The sequence below is a fragment of the Phodopus roborovskii genome, unplaced genomic scaffold (assembly GCF_943737965.1).
Source record: "Phodopus roborovskii unplaced genomic scaffold, PHOROB, whole genome shotgun sequence".
In the NCBI taxonomy this organism is placed as follows: domain Eukaryota; kingdom Metazoa; phylum Chordata; class Mammalia; order Rodentia; family Cricetidae; genus Phodopus; species Phodopus roborovskii.
In genome coordinates this window covers 16,148,632-16,167,370 of record NW_026126567.1, presented here as the reverse complement: position 1 = coordinate 16,167,370, position 18,739 = coordinate 16,148,632, and the positions used below count along the sequence as shown (strand labels likewise).

General features: G+C 40.7%; 1 protein-coding gene across 1 annotated transcript in view; it reads right to left on the bottom strand.

The window, feature by feature from the left end:
- Positions 1–2,954: 2,954 nt before the first annotated feature.
- The window catches only part of Cpq (carboxypeptidase Q), a 363,792-nt gene continuing 348,007 nt past the window's right edge, over positions 2,955–18,739 (bottom strand). Inside the window, exon 8 of the mRNA XM_051202536.1 lies at positions 2,955–3,399. Coding sequence (XP_051058493.1) covers positions 3,233–3,399 — 167 coding nt within the window. The 3' untranslated portion in view covers positions 2,955–3,232. The remainder of the gene's footprint in view (positions 3,400–18,739) is intronic.

The following is an 18,739-nucleotide window of genomic DNA, read 5'->3' as shown; positions in this document are numbered from 1 at the left end:
CTCCCCAATCTGTATTCATTCATACTGTCCACCCGTCCAAATCTTCTAGACTCCTCTGGTCAAACAAGAGACTGAGTGAGGGAAAGGGGAGTTAGAGGTGGAAAAGGAACTAAAAGCAGAGGAAGAGGCTTAATCATGAGAAAGAAGGCTCTGGGAGATACAGGGCTACAGCGAACCCAGGAAGCGTGTATAGTTTGCATCTCTCTCTCTCTCTCTCTCTCTCTCTCTCTCTCTCTCTCTCTCTCTCTCTCTCTCTCTCTCTGTCCCTCTCTCCCTCTCTCTGGGAACTCATCAGGCCTTTGCTGCAGGGTCTGAAGGGGCTTTGCTCCAGGGGCCTGCATGGGCTATGCTGCATGGGTTTTGCTGCAGGAGCCTGCATGGGCTGTGCTGCATGGGTTTTGCTGCAGGGGCCTGAATGGGCTGTGCTGCATGGGTTTTGCTGCAGGGGTCTGCATACAGCTTCAGTTGCCAATCACTCAGAAGGAGCACAGAGGCTTGTGCCTCCTCACTTCTTGGGCAGTGCTCACACTCTAGGCTCTTAGGGAAAGTCTGACAGTGGTACACCGACTCAGATTCACTTTGAAAGCATCCTGCTTTGTCTTGTTCTTGAAAAATATCTTCTGAAAGCACAGGATTTTTAGGTGGACGATTGTCCCCACATGTTGAAAGCACTGGCCCAGCATCACCTGGCCTGCATTGCTGGTTTTGAGACATGAACTGCATGTCTGCTGCTCCTTTTGTGATAATGCATCTTTCTTCCTTCAAAGATCTTTGTCTTTCGTAGCCAGCAATTTCTCTGTATGTTTTCATTTTTTTTCTTTCTGGGATTTATTGATTCTCTGTGTTGGTATATTTCAATATTTGTTATTTATAGGTAAAATTTTGTTTTTAGGTAAATCTTTGTTCCATTTTTTTTTCTTTTTTCTGGATCCATGACCTGACCAAGCATGTGCAGGACACTATAACCATCTTTTTTACATTCTTAGCATTTCATTCACATGTCCTAAGTCTTTACCTTTCTGTGATAAATTTTCATGAATGTGCTGCTGTCATTTTAACTCACAAATTCTTTGGGTAAGTGTGTCTCTTGATTTGTGGACTTCACTTATTATAGTTCCTATTTCTAGAATTTCCCTCTGATTCTTTTAAAAATACATTTTAAAGGTAGTCCTTTGCTTTTAGTTTCCAAACTCTCACTTCTTTAAACACAATGGGCCTAGAGTTGTAAAATACTTAGGCTAAAATATTCAATGACCAGAGGATGCTGTCGGTACACAATCAGGCACTCTCATTTTCAGTGGCCAGTCATCCTTAGTTCATCACTATTTTTCACGGTCTTAGTGGTGCTGGGATCCCTTAGTATCCATAATGGGGTAGGATAATGAATTTGTTTCTATTCACTGATTACCGAACATCTATAAAAAATAGAGTTTAAAATGTTTGCATTCTTCAGAATTTCTATAGAACTCTGGTTTGATATTCTCGATATTTGTGTGCATGTCACCACGGTACCAAATCTCTTTTGTTTTTTAGTCAGCCCATTCATGTTGTTAAGAAGCTATTTGTAAAAAGTATCCTTGTCAGATGTTATATTGATAAGAAATAGAAATTCACTAGAAATTTTAGGATAGGAGACACCAAGAGTAAATAAGTTTTCATTGGCTAACAGCTGAATTGTCCCTGGCCCTGTCCACAGTTCTATCCTTGCTGAAGGCCAGAGATGCCAAGAGTATTTAAACTGAAATATCTTTGCTTCTGCTGTGGCCAGAGGTCATGTGTGCCCAAGGAAAGAGAAAAACCCCATTCTGAACCCAAAGACACCATATTATTTTCTGTGGATACAGCATTTAGAAATCTTCAGGATAAAAGTGCCAGAAAGGAAAGCTCCTACTCTGTCCTCCAGTGTTTCAATCCTTTATGACCATTAACAAGACGGATGCTTTATTTTCTCCTTCTGACAATTACAGAATTTTGAGATTCTGTCATCTTAAATGATCCATTTTGATGTTTGTTTGTCTTTACCAGCTTACCTTTTCAGTTTAGATAATTTTTTATTGCTCTATATTTAAGCTCATCAATTCTTTTCCTGGCCTTGCTCAATCTGTTTGCTGTTGAGCAATGGCCTACTCTTAGAAAAACACAACAAAAACATCAACAACAAAACCCCACAAAAGCAAAAATAACCCTTCTGACATTGTATTTTGCTTTAATATTTTCATTTCTATTCTATCCTTTTGGTGGAATTCACTTCTTTGTGTGAATTAATTTCATTAAATTCTCAAGATTAACATATCTAAGATTGTATCTTAAACTCTCTTGTTTATTGCTTGATAGTTTCCCCCCCCCCCCGTTTGCATTTGATGAAATTTTGCTTTTTTTTTTTTGCTTTTGACACAGGGTGTTTTGTTGGAGTACAGGCTGATCTTGAACTCTTAATACTCCAACCCCATCCTTTCTTATGTCTTTAGTGACTACTTAAATACTAGACATTGCATAATGAAGAACAGTAGCATTGTCTACAGAGTGGTTGAGAATCAGTTTTTTCTCTGGGGAATTTTCTGAATATTATTTTGTCTATCTGGATTTCAACCAGTGATTGTGAAACATGTCTTCTTCTGGGAAGCTGAATATACAAAACATACATGTTAAATGGCAACATCATTTACTTAGTGACAGTTCCCTGCACCTATCTTTAGAAAGTTCTAGAGTATACAGAGTGGATTGTGTTTTAGATGTGGACATATTTCTTTCTTTTCTTACCAATTTGAAATTTCCATGTTTCATTAAAATGTAAATATGAAACGTGCAAACTAGACAGTCAAATCTCTTCATGTATCCAATTAAAATATTAAGATTCTATAATTCTTTTACACTTTCCATCATATAAACCACAAAATTGGTCTCATTACATTTAATTTAATGTTTATAAATGAATATGCAAAATCAGGTTTTTCAAAGATTTGTTTATTTTCAAAGTGGGAAACAATATGTCTTCAAAGTGGCATAAAAAATGCCTTAATCACGATTGCCTACCGTGTGCTGATTCTGTGGAGTAGTGAGGCTCATGCCTTATTCTAGAATCAGGTAAGAAAGTATCAAGAATCAACAGAAGGTATAAAGAGAGCTATGCCCTGTGGATTAAGTGCATAACACTATTTTGTGAAGAATGGGTATCATGAAGATGAAAGCCAGGATTCCCAGCTCAAGAGAAAAAGGGCTATCCTTGTTCACCTCAGGACCTGGGCAGCATTTCTTCCATGTCTGCAACAACATAAGAGACAACAGCCCAAATAGCAGCAGCAACATTCATCTGCTTTGGATCAATGGTAGTCATGGTGTCTCCATGGGTATGATGGATGGAGAAATATTTGTATAAGTCATCATCTCGCAGACTGGCCCCTGGGGAGAAGAAGGAGAATTCTGAGTGTGGTGTTTTGACAAGTATCACCTAATAGCTATCCAGAAACCATTGCTACCCCCTCACATCCTTTTAGTCCACTGCCCCCACTAACTGAAGTGGCAAAGCAATTGTTCCCTGAGGCTGTCTTGAAGAAAGAAATAGCTACGTCACATTATCCCAACCACTAAGAGTTATGTGTCAGGCTGTGGGAGAGTTCTAGGAATGCCTTAACTTTGCTGATAGAAGACTTGGAAAAGGGTGGCTAATACTGCATTAAGAGTAGATGAGAAATCAGAACTGCAAGGAACAAAAAGCCCTGGTATCAGCCTCAAATCAGAGCCTGGAGATACATCCTGTCTAGTTTATCCTTCAACACCTATTTGGATGGTCTTATGGAGGTTTGCTTGCAGTTCTGAAACGTCTGGCAGTCTCGGGTTGATTATTAGATTGTGGAATGCATGCCACACATGCCACACATGCCACACACAGAAGACTGCAGAGAGCCTATGTATGCAGGACTAAGGTGATGTCATGAAGAGGACATGTTTGCCATTCAACCCAAGAAGCCAGTTTCTAGGACTCAAAGAGGCCATTCTTTTACTACCCTTCTTGTTGTAGTTCTGGTCTACCCCCCACCCCAGGGAGTCACAGTCCTGTCTTGCTCATGTGCTGATCATTTCTTGTTTTTTCTGTAGTTTTATCTCAGACACACACACACACACACACACACACACATATGAAAAATATATGGCCAAAACTCTATAATTTTTAATATACTGCTCATCTTCTCTTTTCACTCAAATGCCTGTAAGGTTTAACTGTTACCATGCACTGTAATATATTCCTTTTTCATTTGTTGTATCCTATCTCACTTTATTCATGTATTCATTTTCCTTCCCAAATTTCTGTTGTTGCATGCTACTGTCAACCTTCCAAAGGGTTGGAATGTTGCAGTGGAATGGCTGTGCTACAGAGCATGTGTGGTTAATTTTATTATCCATTTCCAAATGTGTTCCTTTTAATTTACATGACCATGGTCAGTTAATGAGCCTTCCTTTTGATTCATATGTTCTCCAACATTTGGCATTGCCAAAACGTTTTTGTTATTCTGGTGAGTGTCAAACATCACTTCCTTTTTCATTTTTCGAGTTACTAATGAGATTGAATATATGTTCCTATATGAATTCTTGGTGAGTTTTGTTTCTTGTTATTGTGTGGCAGATTGATCTAATTTTCTGTTGGAATTGTTCACGTATATAATTTCCCAGTTTGTGGCTCAATTTTTTTTTTCTGAATACACGTTCTTTTGATGTAGCTGGATTTGTGAAATGTCTCACTTATGACTATTGCTATGCATGTTTCATTCCACGATGCTTCACCTCAAAACTGTAAAAATATCCTATGTTCTGTTCTGAAATTTTAAAGCTTTTATTTTCATCGTCAGTGTTTCCATATGTCTAGAATTACAATGTGAGGTAGGTTTCTGTTTTTCTTTTTTTAATTGTCCTGAAAAATTTATTAATGCATGCTCTTCCCCATTAGTCTGCAGCATCAGTCTCATACCAAATTTTCTTGTGTGTAAAGGCATGCTTGGGAACAAGACTGTCCTTGCAATCTCGTTGTTGACCTCCAAGTTAGCACAACCCTATCTCAGTTGCTTTCTAGTCCTTGACACCTGAAGACTGCTTTGCTCCTTTGCTCCTTTCTCTCTCCCCTCCCCTTTCTTGTCTTCCAACAAGGGTTTTGATTATTCTTAATTATATTGCCTTCCATATAATCTTCATAGTTACTTTAATATTTTAGAAAAATTTTTAGATTTTTCCAGAATTAACATCAATTTTACAACTTTTTGTCAGGATATTGTGGGGTTTTTTTTTTTTCCCATGAAAATGTTATGATGATTTATTTCTATCTATTTGAGTCTGTTCTATAGCACAGGAGCTGGAAAGATGGCTCAGCAGTTAATCCACTGGCTGCTCCTCCAGAGGGCCTATGCTTAATTCCTAGTACAACTGTCTGTTCTCTGTCCCCAGATCCAGAGACTCCTCAGTCCAATTCTGGTCTCCACAGGAACTCACACGGTGCAGAGACATACATGCAGGCAAAACACCCATGCACATAAAGGTTAAAATAAATTCATAATACAGTCTTCCTTATGTTCCAGTGGTTTTCTTTCCTTAATGGGTTCTATTGTAGTAAAAGTTTCTTTTTCTGTTGTGGCTGTCCTGCTTTAATAGGAAACCATATCTGAGTCATCAGATTGAGTTTTTTTTTTTTTTTTTTTAGCTTGAATAATAGCTATTTTATTATCTTATTTTATTTACCAATCCCAGTTCCCTCTTCCTCCCCCCACCATCTCTCCATCCCCTCCCCCCATCCTCGAGAGGGTGAGAAACTCCCACGCAGGAATCATCATTTAGGGCAGGACTGAGACCCTCCCTTTGTATCTATGCTGAGAGAGTATCCCTCCATAGGAAATGTGTTCCCAAAGCCCAAAGCAATAAATACTGGTTCCACAGCCTGAGGCCCCATAGACTGCCCAGGCCTCCCAACTAACACTCAGTTCAGGAGGCCTAGTTCAAGCTTATGCAGGTTCTCCAGCTGTCAGGTTCTCCAGCTGTCAGTCTAGAGTTCATGAACTTCCACTTGCTCAGGTCAGCTGTTTCTGTGGGTTTCCCCAGCCTGGTCTTGACCCTTTTGCTCATCACTCCTCCCTCTCTACACCTGGATTCCAGGAGTTTGGCTCAGTGCTTAACTGTGAATCTCTGCTTCTTCTTCCATCAGTTACTGGATGAAGGTTCTATGATGGTATTTAAGTCATCAATCTCATTATAGGGGAAGGGCATTTAAGGTAGCCTCTCCACTATTGCTTAGGTTCTTAGTTTGGGTCATCCTTATGGACTCCTGGGAATTTTCCGAGTGCCATGTTTCTCATTAAGCCCATAAAAGCTCCCTCTATTAAGGTATCTCTTTCCTTGCTCTCCTTCTCTGTTCCTCCCCAACTCGACCTTCCTGGTCCTCATGTTCTTCTGCCCCATCCCCTTCTCTACTCCTCTCTCTCCTCTCTCTCCTCTCTCCCTCCCCCATGCTCCCAATTTACTTAGGACTTTTTATAAAGCCACCTAAGTCTTTAGGATAAAAATGTTAACTAACGATTGAGTTTCTTTTATGGCTACTGAGCTCTTTAGGTTCTGTGTTTCTTTCTAATTATCTTTGGAAATTCATTTTCAAAATAATTGACCAGTATTCAAAATAATCGCTGAGAATCTCTTTTTACTTTAGTTACACCGTTACATTCTCTCTTTGTATTTGATGTAGCTTATCACTGTCTCCTCTCTTGCTAGCAATTTGTCATTTTTGTTGTCTTTAAAGAAAAAGAAAGACAAGTTTGAGGTTTGTGGATACTTTCTATTATCTAGTAGTTTTTCTTCCACTGGATTTTGCTCTTAGACTTATCTTTCCCTTTCTTCTTTTGGTTTGTCCTCTTACTTGAGTTAAATGTCTGGTTTATTACTTTGCAAATTTCCTTCGACTTTGGCATACTCACCAAGACTATAATCTTACCTTTCTAACCAATTCTGATTAGAGTTCATGACTGCTCAGTTTTAAATGCTTATTAATTTCTAGGTTGACCCTGCCAATAACTTATGTTTTATAATGAATATTCTTAATTTCCAAAAATGGGGTTTCCTTGTTTAATTTTTACTTTCTAATATAGCCATCATATAATGTCAGTTATATGGTACCAATCCTTTGAACTATTGTTGTGATTTGCCCCATGGCCTACTGTTATGTCTTCTTTCATAAAGAAGAACATAAAGAAAAGCAGTACCACATGCACTGCTCATAAAGATGTGTGTCCAGTCTGCTGGACATGTCTCCAGATCTGGTGTATTGGTTGTGTTCTCCAAACTTTTATCTCCTTATTGACTTGTTATGCATCTGATATGTAAGCTGGGGAGGTATAGACAAAAATGTCCAGTTGTGATTTTTAATGTGTTTTCTATTTCCTAGCTATTCTATAGCTTCAGCAATGCCTTTCTATGTATTTCAAAGTTATGCCCTGAGGAATACATGAATTCAGAATTCTATCTTCCTGATTGAACTTTTACTGATTTGTGGTTCTCCTCCTCATGTGTAGCAATATACATGTCTTGATTTTTTTTGTAATAGAAATGTGAAGTAACAAATCAATGTCTTTCATGGTTATTGAGATAGCCCTTGTAATTCTCCTATATTTAATCTATGTTTAACATGGTCCAGATGCTGGACACTATACTGCCTGCCTTTCCATATCATTTTACGCCCCCATCCTAATGTTCTTACTGTTTTCTCTAATGAAAGTTTTTGAAATCTAGTATTTGAGTTTTAGCAGGAGATTGTAAGCCATTTATGCAAATCGTGGTTATTTTTCAATTCGAGTTGCTTATACCGCCTGGGTTTTAGCTATCTGTTGCTTGTGTTTTCCAGGTTTCTTTCTCCCATTTCTCTCTTGCGCCCTTCAGGGTTAGTTTGCCTCCCTCCTCTCGTTCCTTCCTCTCCTGCTTCACCCACTCCCTTGTCTGAAAGCTATCTGCTTTATTTTTGTTGAGTCACATATATATTTGATGACCACAAATGAAGTTAGTACCTTACCTTACCCAATCACCTAGAGGCTAAGTGCCTCAAACTGGTCCTGAGAACCTATGTCCTAAGGGATGGGCAGGTAAAAGCTGGGCCCTAACTTACCATTGCTCATTCTCACTTTGCATTTCTTACCGCTATGAATTTCTTTACACCACATCTGGATAATAGTTGTTTTAATCAATAATTATGTGGTGGGTGTTGTCAATGTGATTATCCTGCTTTGTGCCCATAAGTTAGGTGTTACAACTGTCCCTGAGACCTCTATTGCCTAGGACCAATTTTCTTCATGATGGTCTCAGTTTTAAAACTTCAGTGAAAGATATATTCTACCTATATTCTTAACCCCCTTGCTCTGAAGTGAAGTTAAGGTTTCCTACACCAAATTTAGCCATGGTTCTACTAAATGTAATGCAGGCTAGTGAGGAAAGAGAAACAGGGGGGAAAAAAACTCATCCACAACCTGAATGGCTCCTATGCCTACTGGCAAGTATCAAACAACATGTGTTAATTGACAGCAGCCATCGAACTCTCCAGTAAATGGCATCTTTCCCCCTGTGCAGCACCTTTCTCTCTGAGCCAGTTAAGCATGTTATCTGTTCAACCAGGACCCAGAAAAGGTATGTTCTCACCATCCTCCAGCCTGAAAACATAAAACTTGTAGTGGGCAGGCTGGAGCTGAGGTCCATCAATGTTCTGAAGGTTCAGTCCAAATGAACTGGGGAAGTGTTTGTTGGAAGCTCATAACACTCGGCGGTAGGCTAAGGCTAAAGCTGATATCAAGGTAAATGGAGTTCTGCAGAGGGGGAGGGATGTGTGTGTGAGTTATAACAGCAGCTAGGATGTCACTGGCTGACAGGGGTCCTTATGTTGTGTGCTCTCCTCACTGTCATCGTTGTCATCATCATGCTTTGTTATAACTGCATTTGCACGTTTTCCATGACCTACTGTCAACTCCCCAGAGTCAGACCCCCTGGTTTGGATACCCACTCCGTCGCCAGTGCCTGTGACACAGCACCAAATACAAGATGGAGATGTATCTACTTATTGAATGAATGGGAGCTAATTTAATGAGCAAATTTGGCCTCAAGGGCGATGTATCAGCTCTTGTAAGAAAATATGGGGCTTAACAACAAGGCAACTTGGAGAATTTATGGAAGAGATTACTTATAAAGTTTAGGGTTAGATAAATAACAGATAAAACAAGCCAGGACTAGCTAAAGTGGAGAGCCATTGCCCACTAATAGGGGATGGAGGGACGGATGGGATAGGAAGAAATTAAGAGTGAGTGAGTGCTAGGGAAAACAGAGAGGAGCTGTGGTTGTTTGGAAGCCTGGGTCTCAGTCTCTAGCTCATGCCTCCCAAAACTCTTCTGGGTTCCCCTGGGCCAAAACCAGCAGAAAGCAAAGGGATTCATTAGGACTCATTGCAGGCTGGAGAAAGATAGGAAGGGATGCGGAGTGACGCAGGAGCGTATGCATCCAGCACAGGTCCTTATGACACCAATAAAGAGCAGTGGAACCAGGGATTCCAAGTGCATACAACACATGAACATTTTGCTTTGGGTGATGTGAGACAAACTGGGTTAATAAATGGCAGATGAAATGGGCAACTGGCAATGGAAGGTCCGAAAATGGGCTGGTGTGGCCATAAGCATAGAGACTTATGCAGCTAATAGCCAGAACAGTGGGCAACTACAACTTCATCTCAGGATACCTCAAAAACCAGGCGGGTGATTCCAGTGATTACAAAGGCAAGAACAACCCTTGAGTGCAGGGGTGGGGTGGGTTCATGACTAGAGGGGGATTTCTTGGCCTCTGAAATTCTCAGGGAGGCATGAGAATGAAATAAAAGGGCAGAGTCCATCTAAATTCAGGAGCTGACTTACTCCACGAGCTCATGCACACCCAGGAAAATCAAATCCGCCATGTTTTCTCTGATACTAGCTCTAGTGTCTTCATAGAACTGTGACAGTTTGGAATTGTTTGGAGTTGGTGAATAGCACACACACTCTAGATTCCAGAGAGCAGCAAGTGAATGTCCAAATCACACACACATCCAGAGGGTAGGGTTAAGAAGTTCATAAAATGGAAGTTACTAACAGTGGATGGAGGATGAATTGACAAAGAATGGGGGAGATTTAATTCCAGCAAAGCATGATTACATGGGACCAGCTTGATTCCACACAGAGCTTAAGAACACTGCAAGTTGCCTGGTAGAAAAGGGATTCAAATTCCATATTGGAAAAATAAAGGCAAGGCATATTGTGATGGATGGATGTTCTTTTCAGGCTTTCAAAAGGCCCTCTGTATCTCTGACTGAAGGAATCTGACTACCAGACGAGGGGGGTTTGGCTGCCTCCCTTTAGAGCCTGTGACATAGGAAGGCATTTCCTCCTCCATCATCTAAATTCCCATGGACATTATGCAAAAGAAAAACAACCCAGAAACTTGCCTATCACTACCAGGCACGCTGATATCCACAGGAGCCATGAGAAGGGCCATTGGCAGCCCTGGAGCTTTGTCTCTGTAATTCCAAGGAGACACTTTATCAGTGACAGCCACCGATCTAACAGACTAGCATGGAAGGAGCTCCTGCATTTCAATTTCAGAGAAGAGAGGTGAACGGTAGCTATCCCTAGGGGGAATTGCTTGGTCTTTTTTGACAGGTGTATGAGCTCTGAACAGGGAATCATCAAATGCTCTTTAGAAATGGAAAGCTTCTAGAAGGAGTTTGCTCTAAGGTGAGGTATTCTCCCCTGGAAACAGGGGAGACCTTTCAGTATTGGGAAGTATTTTCAAGGGAGATTTGGGAGGTAACAATGTCAGCCAGAGAGAAGGGTGATAAATCTGAGAGAACAGAGGAAGGTAGGCCTGGGTTCAAATTCAGTTCTTCTGTGGAATAACCAGGTGACTTTGAAAGTCTCCTACAAGGCCATTCCACTTTAGCATCTTAAATCATAAAATCTGGATGATAGCTAACCTTCAAGAAGTTGGTGAGGATTAGTAGGCACTCAATTAAGCCTTTATTACAGCTGTTATAGACTCACAGAAGCTCCAGCATACCCACAGCATCAGGATCAATTAAATGCCACTTGGCCGATTTAAAATCCTAATTTAATCAATCAAAGTTCTGATGATTATTCATAGTGATGGCATAGTTAGACCATGAAATCTGTTCTATGTGACATTGCCTTGACCCTGATTTAAATGAATTTTTCCCCTCTTCTTCCTTTTTTCCATCCCGATGAGTCTTTCATGTAAACACTCATCTCACAAGAAGTGTTTTCCAGCTGTGAGTTTGGGTGATGACTAGTCTGCGACTATCACAGGAGATGCATACTCTGCCCCATACTGTTCCCAGTATATTGCATCCCCCACAGGGACAGACTGGTAATGACCATGGTGTGCGCAGGCTGTCAGAATGAGAATGGACAAATACACAGAGACCCACATAGCACCTGCTTGTGTGCTATGTCTTACACATATGTAACTGATGGGTTTTCTTGAACTAAAGTGAAGCAATTTATGTTGTGAGAACTTTTGGAAAGATAGTCGAGCTCTGGAGTTCAAATTCAAGCGTGTTATGTTATCGAATACAAGGCTGCCATGGTGCTGTCTGAAGGCTGCACACACAGGCAAGCAGCTGTGGAAAATCTATTTCTCCTCTGTAAACAAATCTCCAACAGTCTGGGGCACACGATTTAATTGCAATGGAATGCATTACAGGCTTTCCTCTGATCATAATAATTACGGGGTTGGAGAAGAATGTTGTGTTCTTAATATATTCCCTAAAAGGAAACAGTCTCCTTAGGATCTATAAAGTGCTAAAAATACATTTAAAATTTAATTAAAATTATTATTTTTTCAGCTACTTTATCTTGTGAGAAAAACATTATTGCCAAAACAATTAGAAAGTCAATTCATGGAATCTGCAGGCATTTAATCTCTCTTTTCAAGGAGGCAGTTTAAGCCCTATTAAATCTTTCTGAAAATTAGAATCAAGAGTCGTTAATTAATAGCTTCCTAACCCATAGCTTCTCAGAAGAGAAAACAACTCACAGGGGAAGAAAAAAGAAACAGAAAACAAAAGACAGGCTAGAGTAGGAAAGCAAAAGGACCCCCAATCCAAGCTTCACTGAAAGTATTACAGTTTGAGTTTATAAAAATGTTCCACCTACCCAAGGACCTCCAAGCTTATTCTAAAAGTTTCCTGGTGGACCATCAAGTCTGCAAAGTGTCCAGACATTGGAAAATGCAGGACCAATCTGAGCACATAAGTTGAGGTCAGTACTGACACTCCCAGTGCTCTCCAAGTCACAGGGTGGCTGAACTGTGTGGACAGAGCCATCTCCCATAAAACTGAAGAACTGGGTGTCAGCAGTAGGAATAGTACTAATATAGTACTGGTGAGACTAACCACTACCACACGGTGATGGGTATGGAGAGATCTTATGGGGAAGTAACAAGGATTACTGTCACTATTTGCCCAGTGTTTCTTGTGTGCTGGGAGCGCTTTAGAAATTACTTCATTTAGTTCTCACAGCAATACCACGAGCAACGGAACTTCAATAACAGCCACAGATGGAAAATAGGCATCTTATCTGTCTAAAGCCATAGAGTGGCATCTGGTAGAAAGACAAGAGTCAGACTTGGGCCCCTGATTTTAAATCCTTACCATGTAACTAATCTCACTGCCTTGTCTCAGGAAAGCAGCTTTTTCCTCTCTGGGAATTTGACTGGTGAGACTGAGTCTACTTGCTGCCCTGGTTCGCACTCCCCACAGCAACCTAGGCCCATTTTTGACTGTATGACAAGGGGGTGGAAATCTGAGTTGGGGTTATCCTGGATCATGTAGGAGAATTACATTCACAAAGTGGGTTCAGATGGGGCCATTTGTCAGAAAGTGGATGTCCATTATGGCCATACCACCCCAAAACACCTGATCTTGTCTGATGAGAGATGTCATTCTGTAAATATGTTTTTCATATTGGTTAATGAATAAAGCACTGTTGGCCAATAGGAAAACAAGATGGGCAGGACTAGGAGACAAGGAGGAATCAAGGAAGTTGTAAGGAGGGGTCAATATGGAGAGTCTGGAGAAAGCAGGATGCCAGCCGGACTCTCCTGTAAGATGAGACCACGTGGAAGTACTTAGATTAATAAAAATGGGTTAATAATTAAGACAGAGCTAGCCAATAAGAAACTAGTAACTGGACAACAGAATTATATCTAATACAGGATCTAGGCAGGCAGGACAAAAGCCTTACTCCTTACACTTGTCAGCAAGGAAGGGTGAGTCTGGGTCTCATATTGGGCAGACCTACCAATTCTCCTCATCCATCTGAAGTTCACCCTTTCTTCTATTCACTCATGATGTCTGACTTGTTTTACTCTGACTCATTTTAATAGCATTTAAAAACTAATCTTATAAAACTCATACACCAAGAATAAAAATTATATATGACAATGGAGTATAATGAGATGTTCCAACAATATATCACTGTGTAATATTTAAATTGGGTTAATTTAAACATGTCTCTATTCCCAGTCATTTTTTTTTATTTCTTCCTGATAACACATCCAATATCCCTTCTCCTGGTGTTTAAGATCTATGTAATTACTACCAGCAGTCGCCTTACTGTATAACAGACATTCATTCATCCATTTATCATCCTGTCCATACCAACCCCTCCTCAACTCTGCAGTCAGTGGTTGGTGTTCCATGGTTCAAAAGGATTCAGGAACCTGAATCAATATTCCTGCATATGCACATATATGTGTATTTATATGTGCTTAAGATCCTCTGAGTATATTCCTCAACAGTTACCTAGTCCTGAATTCCCCTTCCTTCTCTCTTGGTCAACCTCACACCATCTCTACGACTAAGCTCATTATCTTTAACTTCATAGTTCTATAGGTCTGAGTGTCTGGGCTAATGTGGCTATAAACCAAGCATTGTAATATTGTCCTTTCTTTGGATGGGAAGCTTTCACTCATGATTATGTATCCATCCTAATTTATTGTTCCCTGCTTGGTTCATACAGATTTACTGGCCACTTTTCCTTCACGGTCTAATGTCAGTGCAACTTTTTACTATCTAAGCAGCTGTGAGTCAGGTGTAAATGATGACCTGCCATCCTCCACACACCTGGAAAGTGATTCTTGCTAAGAAAACATCATTAAAAGGGTTTTGTGTTTTGTTTCATTCTTGTTCTCTCTCTCTCTCTCTCTGTCTCTGTCTTTCTCTCTCTCTCTGTCTCTCTGATAGAACATATTGCAAGAAACAACACTCAGGGAATATTTGGACCCGAGATTGTTTCCAGGATGGCATTTACAATGAAAGCTTTACAATTATTGTGGATTGTAGTAATAATGTTCAAATGGACAGGTTTTTGACTTCTGGTTACAAATAAAGATACAAAGCCCTTCCATACTGGAAGGTAGTTTTTAGCCAATGCAACATTTGAACTTGCTTTCCCTCCTCTGTCTCTGTATTTATAACCACTGCCTGCTTTGTTGGAAACCAGGATCATAGGAGTTAACCAAGTGGAAAGTCTTATACACATGTGCCTACTGTGGCCTGATTCCCGTCCACCAGGTAGACAACTCGGCAGGGTTTTGGCAGTGCCGTGGAAATGCCTGAGCTGGGGTCCTACTTTTGTCAGCCATTGTTAGATGTCTGATCAAGGGCTTGGCAGCTGGGTGGCTGAGAGTAAACTGAGAACAGTCACAAGGCGGGATCTAAGAACTCCTGATGAGTGATTCTCACTTCACATGGCCCAGCTGACAGGGTTTAGAAAACCTAGCACCTTCTACTAAGCACTTAAATAATTACTCTGTAGGGGGAAAGAGGGCCAGTTTTTATAGGAGGGTGTCTTTATTAACATTTTAATAATACCTACAAGGCAGAAATATGGCTGTAGAAAAAGAGAAAGAGGTACTTTCCCTGTCTACTTGAGAACCCCTGCTGAAGCCCAGTGAGTGGTAAAAGGTGTGTTGCCATGGAATTAAGGAGTGTGGTTTTTGCTTGTTTGTTTTGATACAGAGTCTCTCACTGTAACCTAAGCTGGGCTGGAACTCATTACATATCCCAAGCTATCCTCAGACTTTCCCATGTTCCTTTCTTGGCCTCTGGATAAAAGGGATGTCTTGATGTGAATGGGGGAGCTTAGGGGATGGAGAGAAGAGACACAATGTTTTTTTTTTTTTTTTTTTGAACATTGCAGGGTTGGTAGCATTTAGAACTGGAGTCAGTCTTAAGAAGTTGGCAAGCCCATTCCAATAATGTATTCCTGTGACTCTCTACCACATTTGCAAGAAGGCGCAAATAAAACAGTAACATATACCATAGTTCTTTTAAGGGACTTCAATAGGACTAGAGTTATTTCATTTACAAGAGTTTAGCATGTAAATCTATTTTAGGGATGATGCCAATTCTGTTCTCTAGCTCCCCACAGCATACCCCTTGGGATTTCGAATCCAGGGCTAGAAGGGCAAAGAGAATAAGCCAACATGATCTTTTTACAGTTTTGGTATTCCAAGGTGTCAAGGTCACAAGAAGCTGTAAGATGAACAATAGGAGATGAATATAGAACAAACCATACTACTAAAAATGTCTGTCTTTGTGTGTATGTGTGCATGTAGGTGTTGGACCTTGCCTTTCGCCTTGTTAATGGCGACTGCACATGACAGGCTACCTGGCTCTTGAGTCTCCAGGGATTCTTGTGTCTCTGACTTTCATCTTGCTGAAGGAACACTGGAATTACAAAGGTATACTACCATGCCCAGCTTTTATATGGGTTCTTCAGATTTCAGCCTAGGCCTTCACACTTGTGTAAGTGCTTTGCCAACTGACCCATCTCCCCAAATCCCAAACTCTATCCTAAAAGACACATTACAATATAGTAAAAACTTAGTGACTGAGAAAAATATGTATCATGTTCAGGAGAATCATGGTATTCCGTGGATAATTTAGAGGAGGTTCTAATGGTGGGGAAAGCTGAGCTGGGCTGGGGAGCTTCTGGATCCTTATTATTGTGTTCCAGTGTAGATTTATTCATGACGAATGTCTATGCTTTTGTGTAGGAAAGTTGTGTTGTAGAATAATCTTTTTGTACCCTATGAAGATGTGTCTTTGCCAAGGTACCTTCTTATTCATTTAATAAAAAGCTAAATGGCCATTAGCTAGTCAGGAGGTATAGGCAGGACAGCCAGACACAGAGGACACTGGGAAGAAGAAAGGCAGGGTCTCTAGGAGATGCAGAGGGAGGGAGCAAGCAAGACATGCCGAAGACAGGAAAAGCCACGGGCCACTAGGCAGTACATAGATTAATAGAAATTGGTTCATTTAAGTTTAAAGAGCTAGATAGTAACAAACCTAAGTTATGACAGAGATCTTTTCATTAATAAGAAGTCTCCATGTAGATTTCTTAGGAGCTGGCTGGTGGGGCTGAAAATTCTGACTACACAGTTGTTTACAGAATGATGACGAACTACTTAGCTAAAATTATGAAATATTAGTGAGGTTTCTCAAAAAATCAGTTTCTGAAGAAAGAACCAAAAGGATAGAAATATTAAGTCAACAATCTTAGTTTCAAACAATAATTCTTACTGATAGAAAATGATGTCCACAATGGGGAAAAGCTAAGTGAATGCCTTTCTGAGATTCTTAATTTTTACTCATTCAAGTAGCCTTTTGTTTCCTTGGGCATCAGGCAGTTTATCGTTTAACTATCTTTGTGATAATGAGATGCAATATTTTTACAGCAAGTCTTCTAGGGTCTTCTAAAACACACTGTGAAGCATGGGTGTAAATGGGTTTAATGGGAACAACTTTCTGACTTCCAAAACATAGGAAAACAAGGATACAAAGGGGAAAAAAGTATGAAATGAATATGGATTGAATACAAACACATTTCATTTAAAGCAAAACATTTGTTCTTAGAATGTCCATTAAATGCCAGTGGTCATGAAAAAAATCCTGGCCCAAGATAAGCTGAGAGGCTGCAGATCTGAAATACAAATTTAGCATTTAAATGTAACTAAATTCTCAATGCTATTGACAGTTGACCCTCATTAATTAACTTTTAGGACCATCTTCCTAATTAAGAAACAGTGGCTGTTCTAAGTAGATCCCAAATAAGATCACAGTACATCTTTCTAGCTGTTTATGTGGTATTTCTGTGGTGAGATAAATAGCACCTTATACATTTCTACGTGTCCTTTAAGGACCAGTGGTGACGACAAAGGAGGCCAGGGCCTCATTGTTGGGGAGCATGCCATTAGCTGGTCCATCGTTCACAATGAAGCTGCAGAGTTATGAGCTCGGTGGTAACAAAAGAGCTCGAGATACCTGCTACAGACCCATAACCTCTTCCTGGAGTGGACAGATCACACCAGAATTCCCTCTCTTAGCCTTTAGCCTTCTTGACAATAGGTGGAAACTCTGCACTCCTTTACCAACTACTAAGCTGGTGAGAAGGCCTAATTATGGGCAACATGGAGCACGAGGCTTAAATTAGTTCTTGTTTAATTTCAAACAGTAGACAAATAAGCTTTCCGCTGTTGTGTTAAGGTTAAATAGCAGCTCAGATTGTCACAGCTTTTACCATTCACCCATCACTGCACAGTGAGGCAGCTGCCAGCAAAGTCTTGCTAACACCACTCGCACGGAGGACTTGTGCAAAAGGGGCTATGTTAATTCTACTGAGGCTCCCGAATTCCTACCATGCTTCCAGACTCTGGAGAAAGAGTGGTGGGCACAACTTCTCATGTCCCTGCCCCTTGTGGATCTTGAATGCTAGTGAAAGCGAGGCCAATTGGAGAAGCAGAAGGATGTATCTAAAAGCAGGGGAGCGTGTGCAGGTGAAAACTGAGAAGCAAAACCAAAAGCTTCTCTTTCTCCCAATTCTGATTTTAATACAGCGGTGGCTGTTTATGGATGGGTAAGTGGTAGCTCAGAGTGGTAGCTGTGTGTCCTGGGGGATAGTATTACAGCTTTCTGTCCTCGGAGTAAGTGACATATAGTGTAATCATGGATAGAAGTGACAAACTCATCACCAGAGTCATAGCTAGGATCTCCTAGGTGCTTTCTGTGAGCCACAGCTTGTGCTAATACATACATGCACCATCTTACCAAGAATTCAGTGATTCTGTAATTATTGTTAATTGTAAGCAAAGGAGTCAGGCATAAGGCTCTGCATACCTCCTTGTGTAGAATCCATAGTCCTGAAGGAGAGAAGGGAGGGTCCAGGAGAGGAGGTCGAGGCCCTGGACAACCCTGAAGTTAAGAGGCAGCACTGTGAAACTGCAAGGGACTCCTAGCATGCCATCACTTGCATGTCTTCCCAGGAGCGTCTCACAGGAACTTGTGCCTTCGGAAAGCCCTTCTATTCACCATATACCATACCCGTCTTGCACACTCTCAAAATTATATACTTCCTGGGATAGTTTACTTTGTTGACTTGACACAGCTTAGAATCACCTGGGGAAGAGAGTCTCAGAGAGGACTGTCTACACTGGGGTACCCTGCGGACGTATCTGTTGGAGACTGTCTTAAGGAAACTAATTGATGTGGGAAGGTTCTGTCTACTGTGGGAAGCACTGTTCTCCAGAGGGTTCCGAACTTTATAAGCCTAGAGAATTTGAGCTGAAGCAAGCAAACAAGTAGCACACATGTGTTTTGTTTGTGTTCTGCTCTTGACTGTGAGTGTAA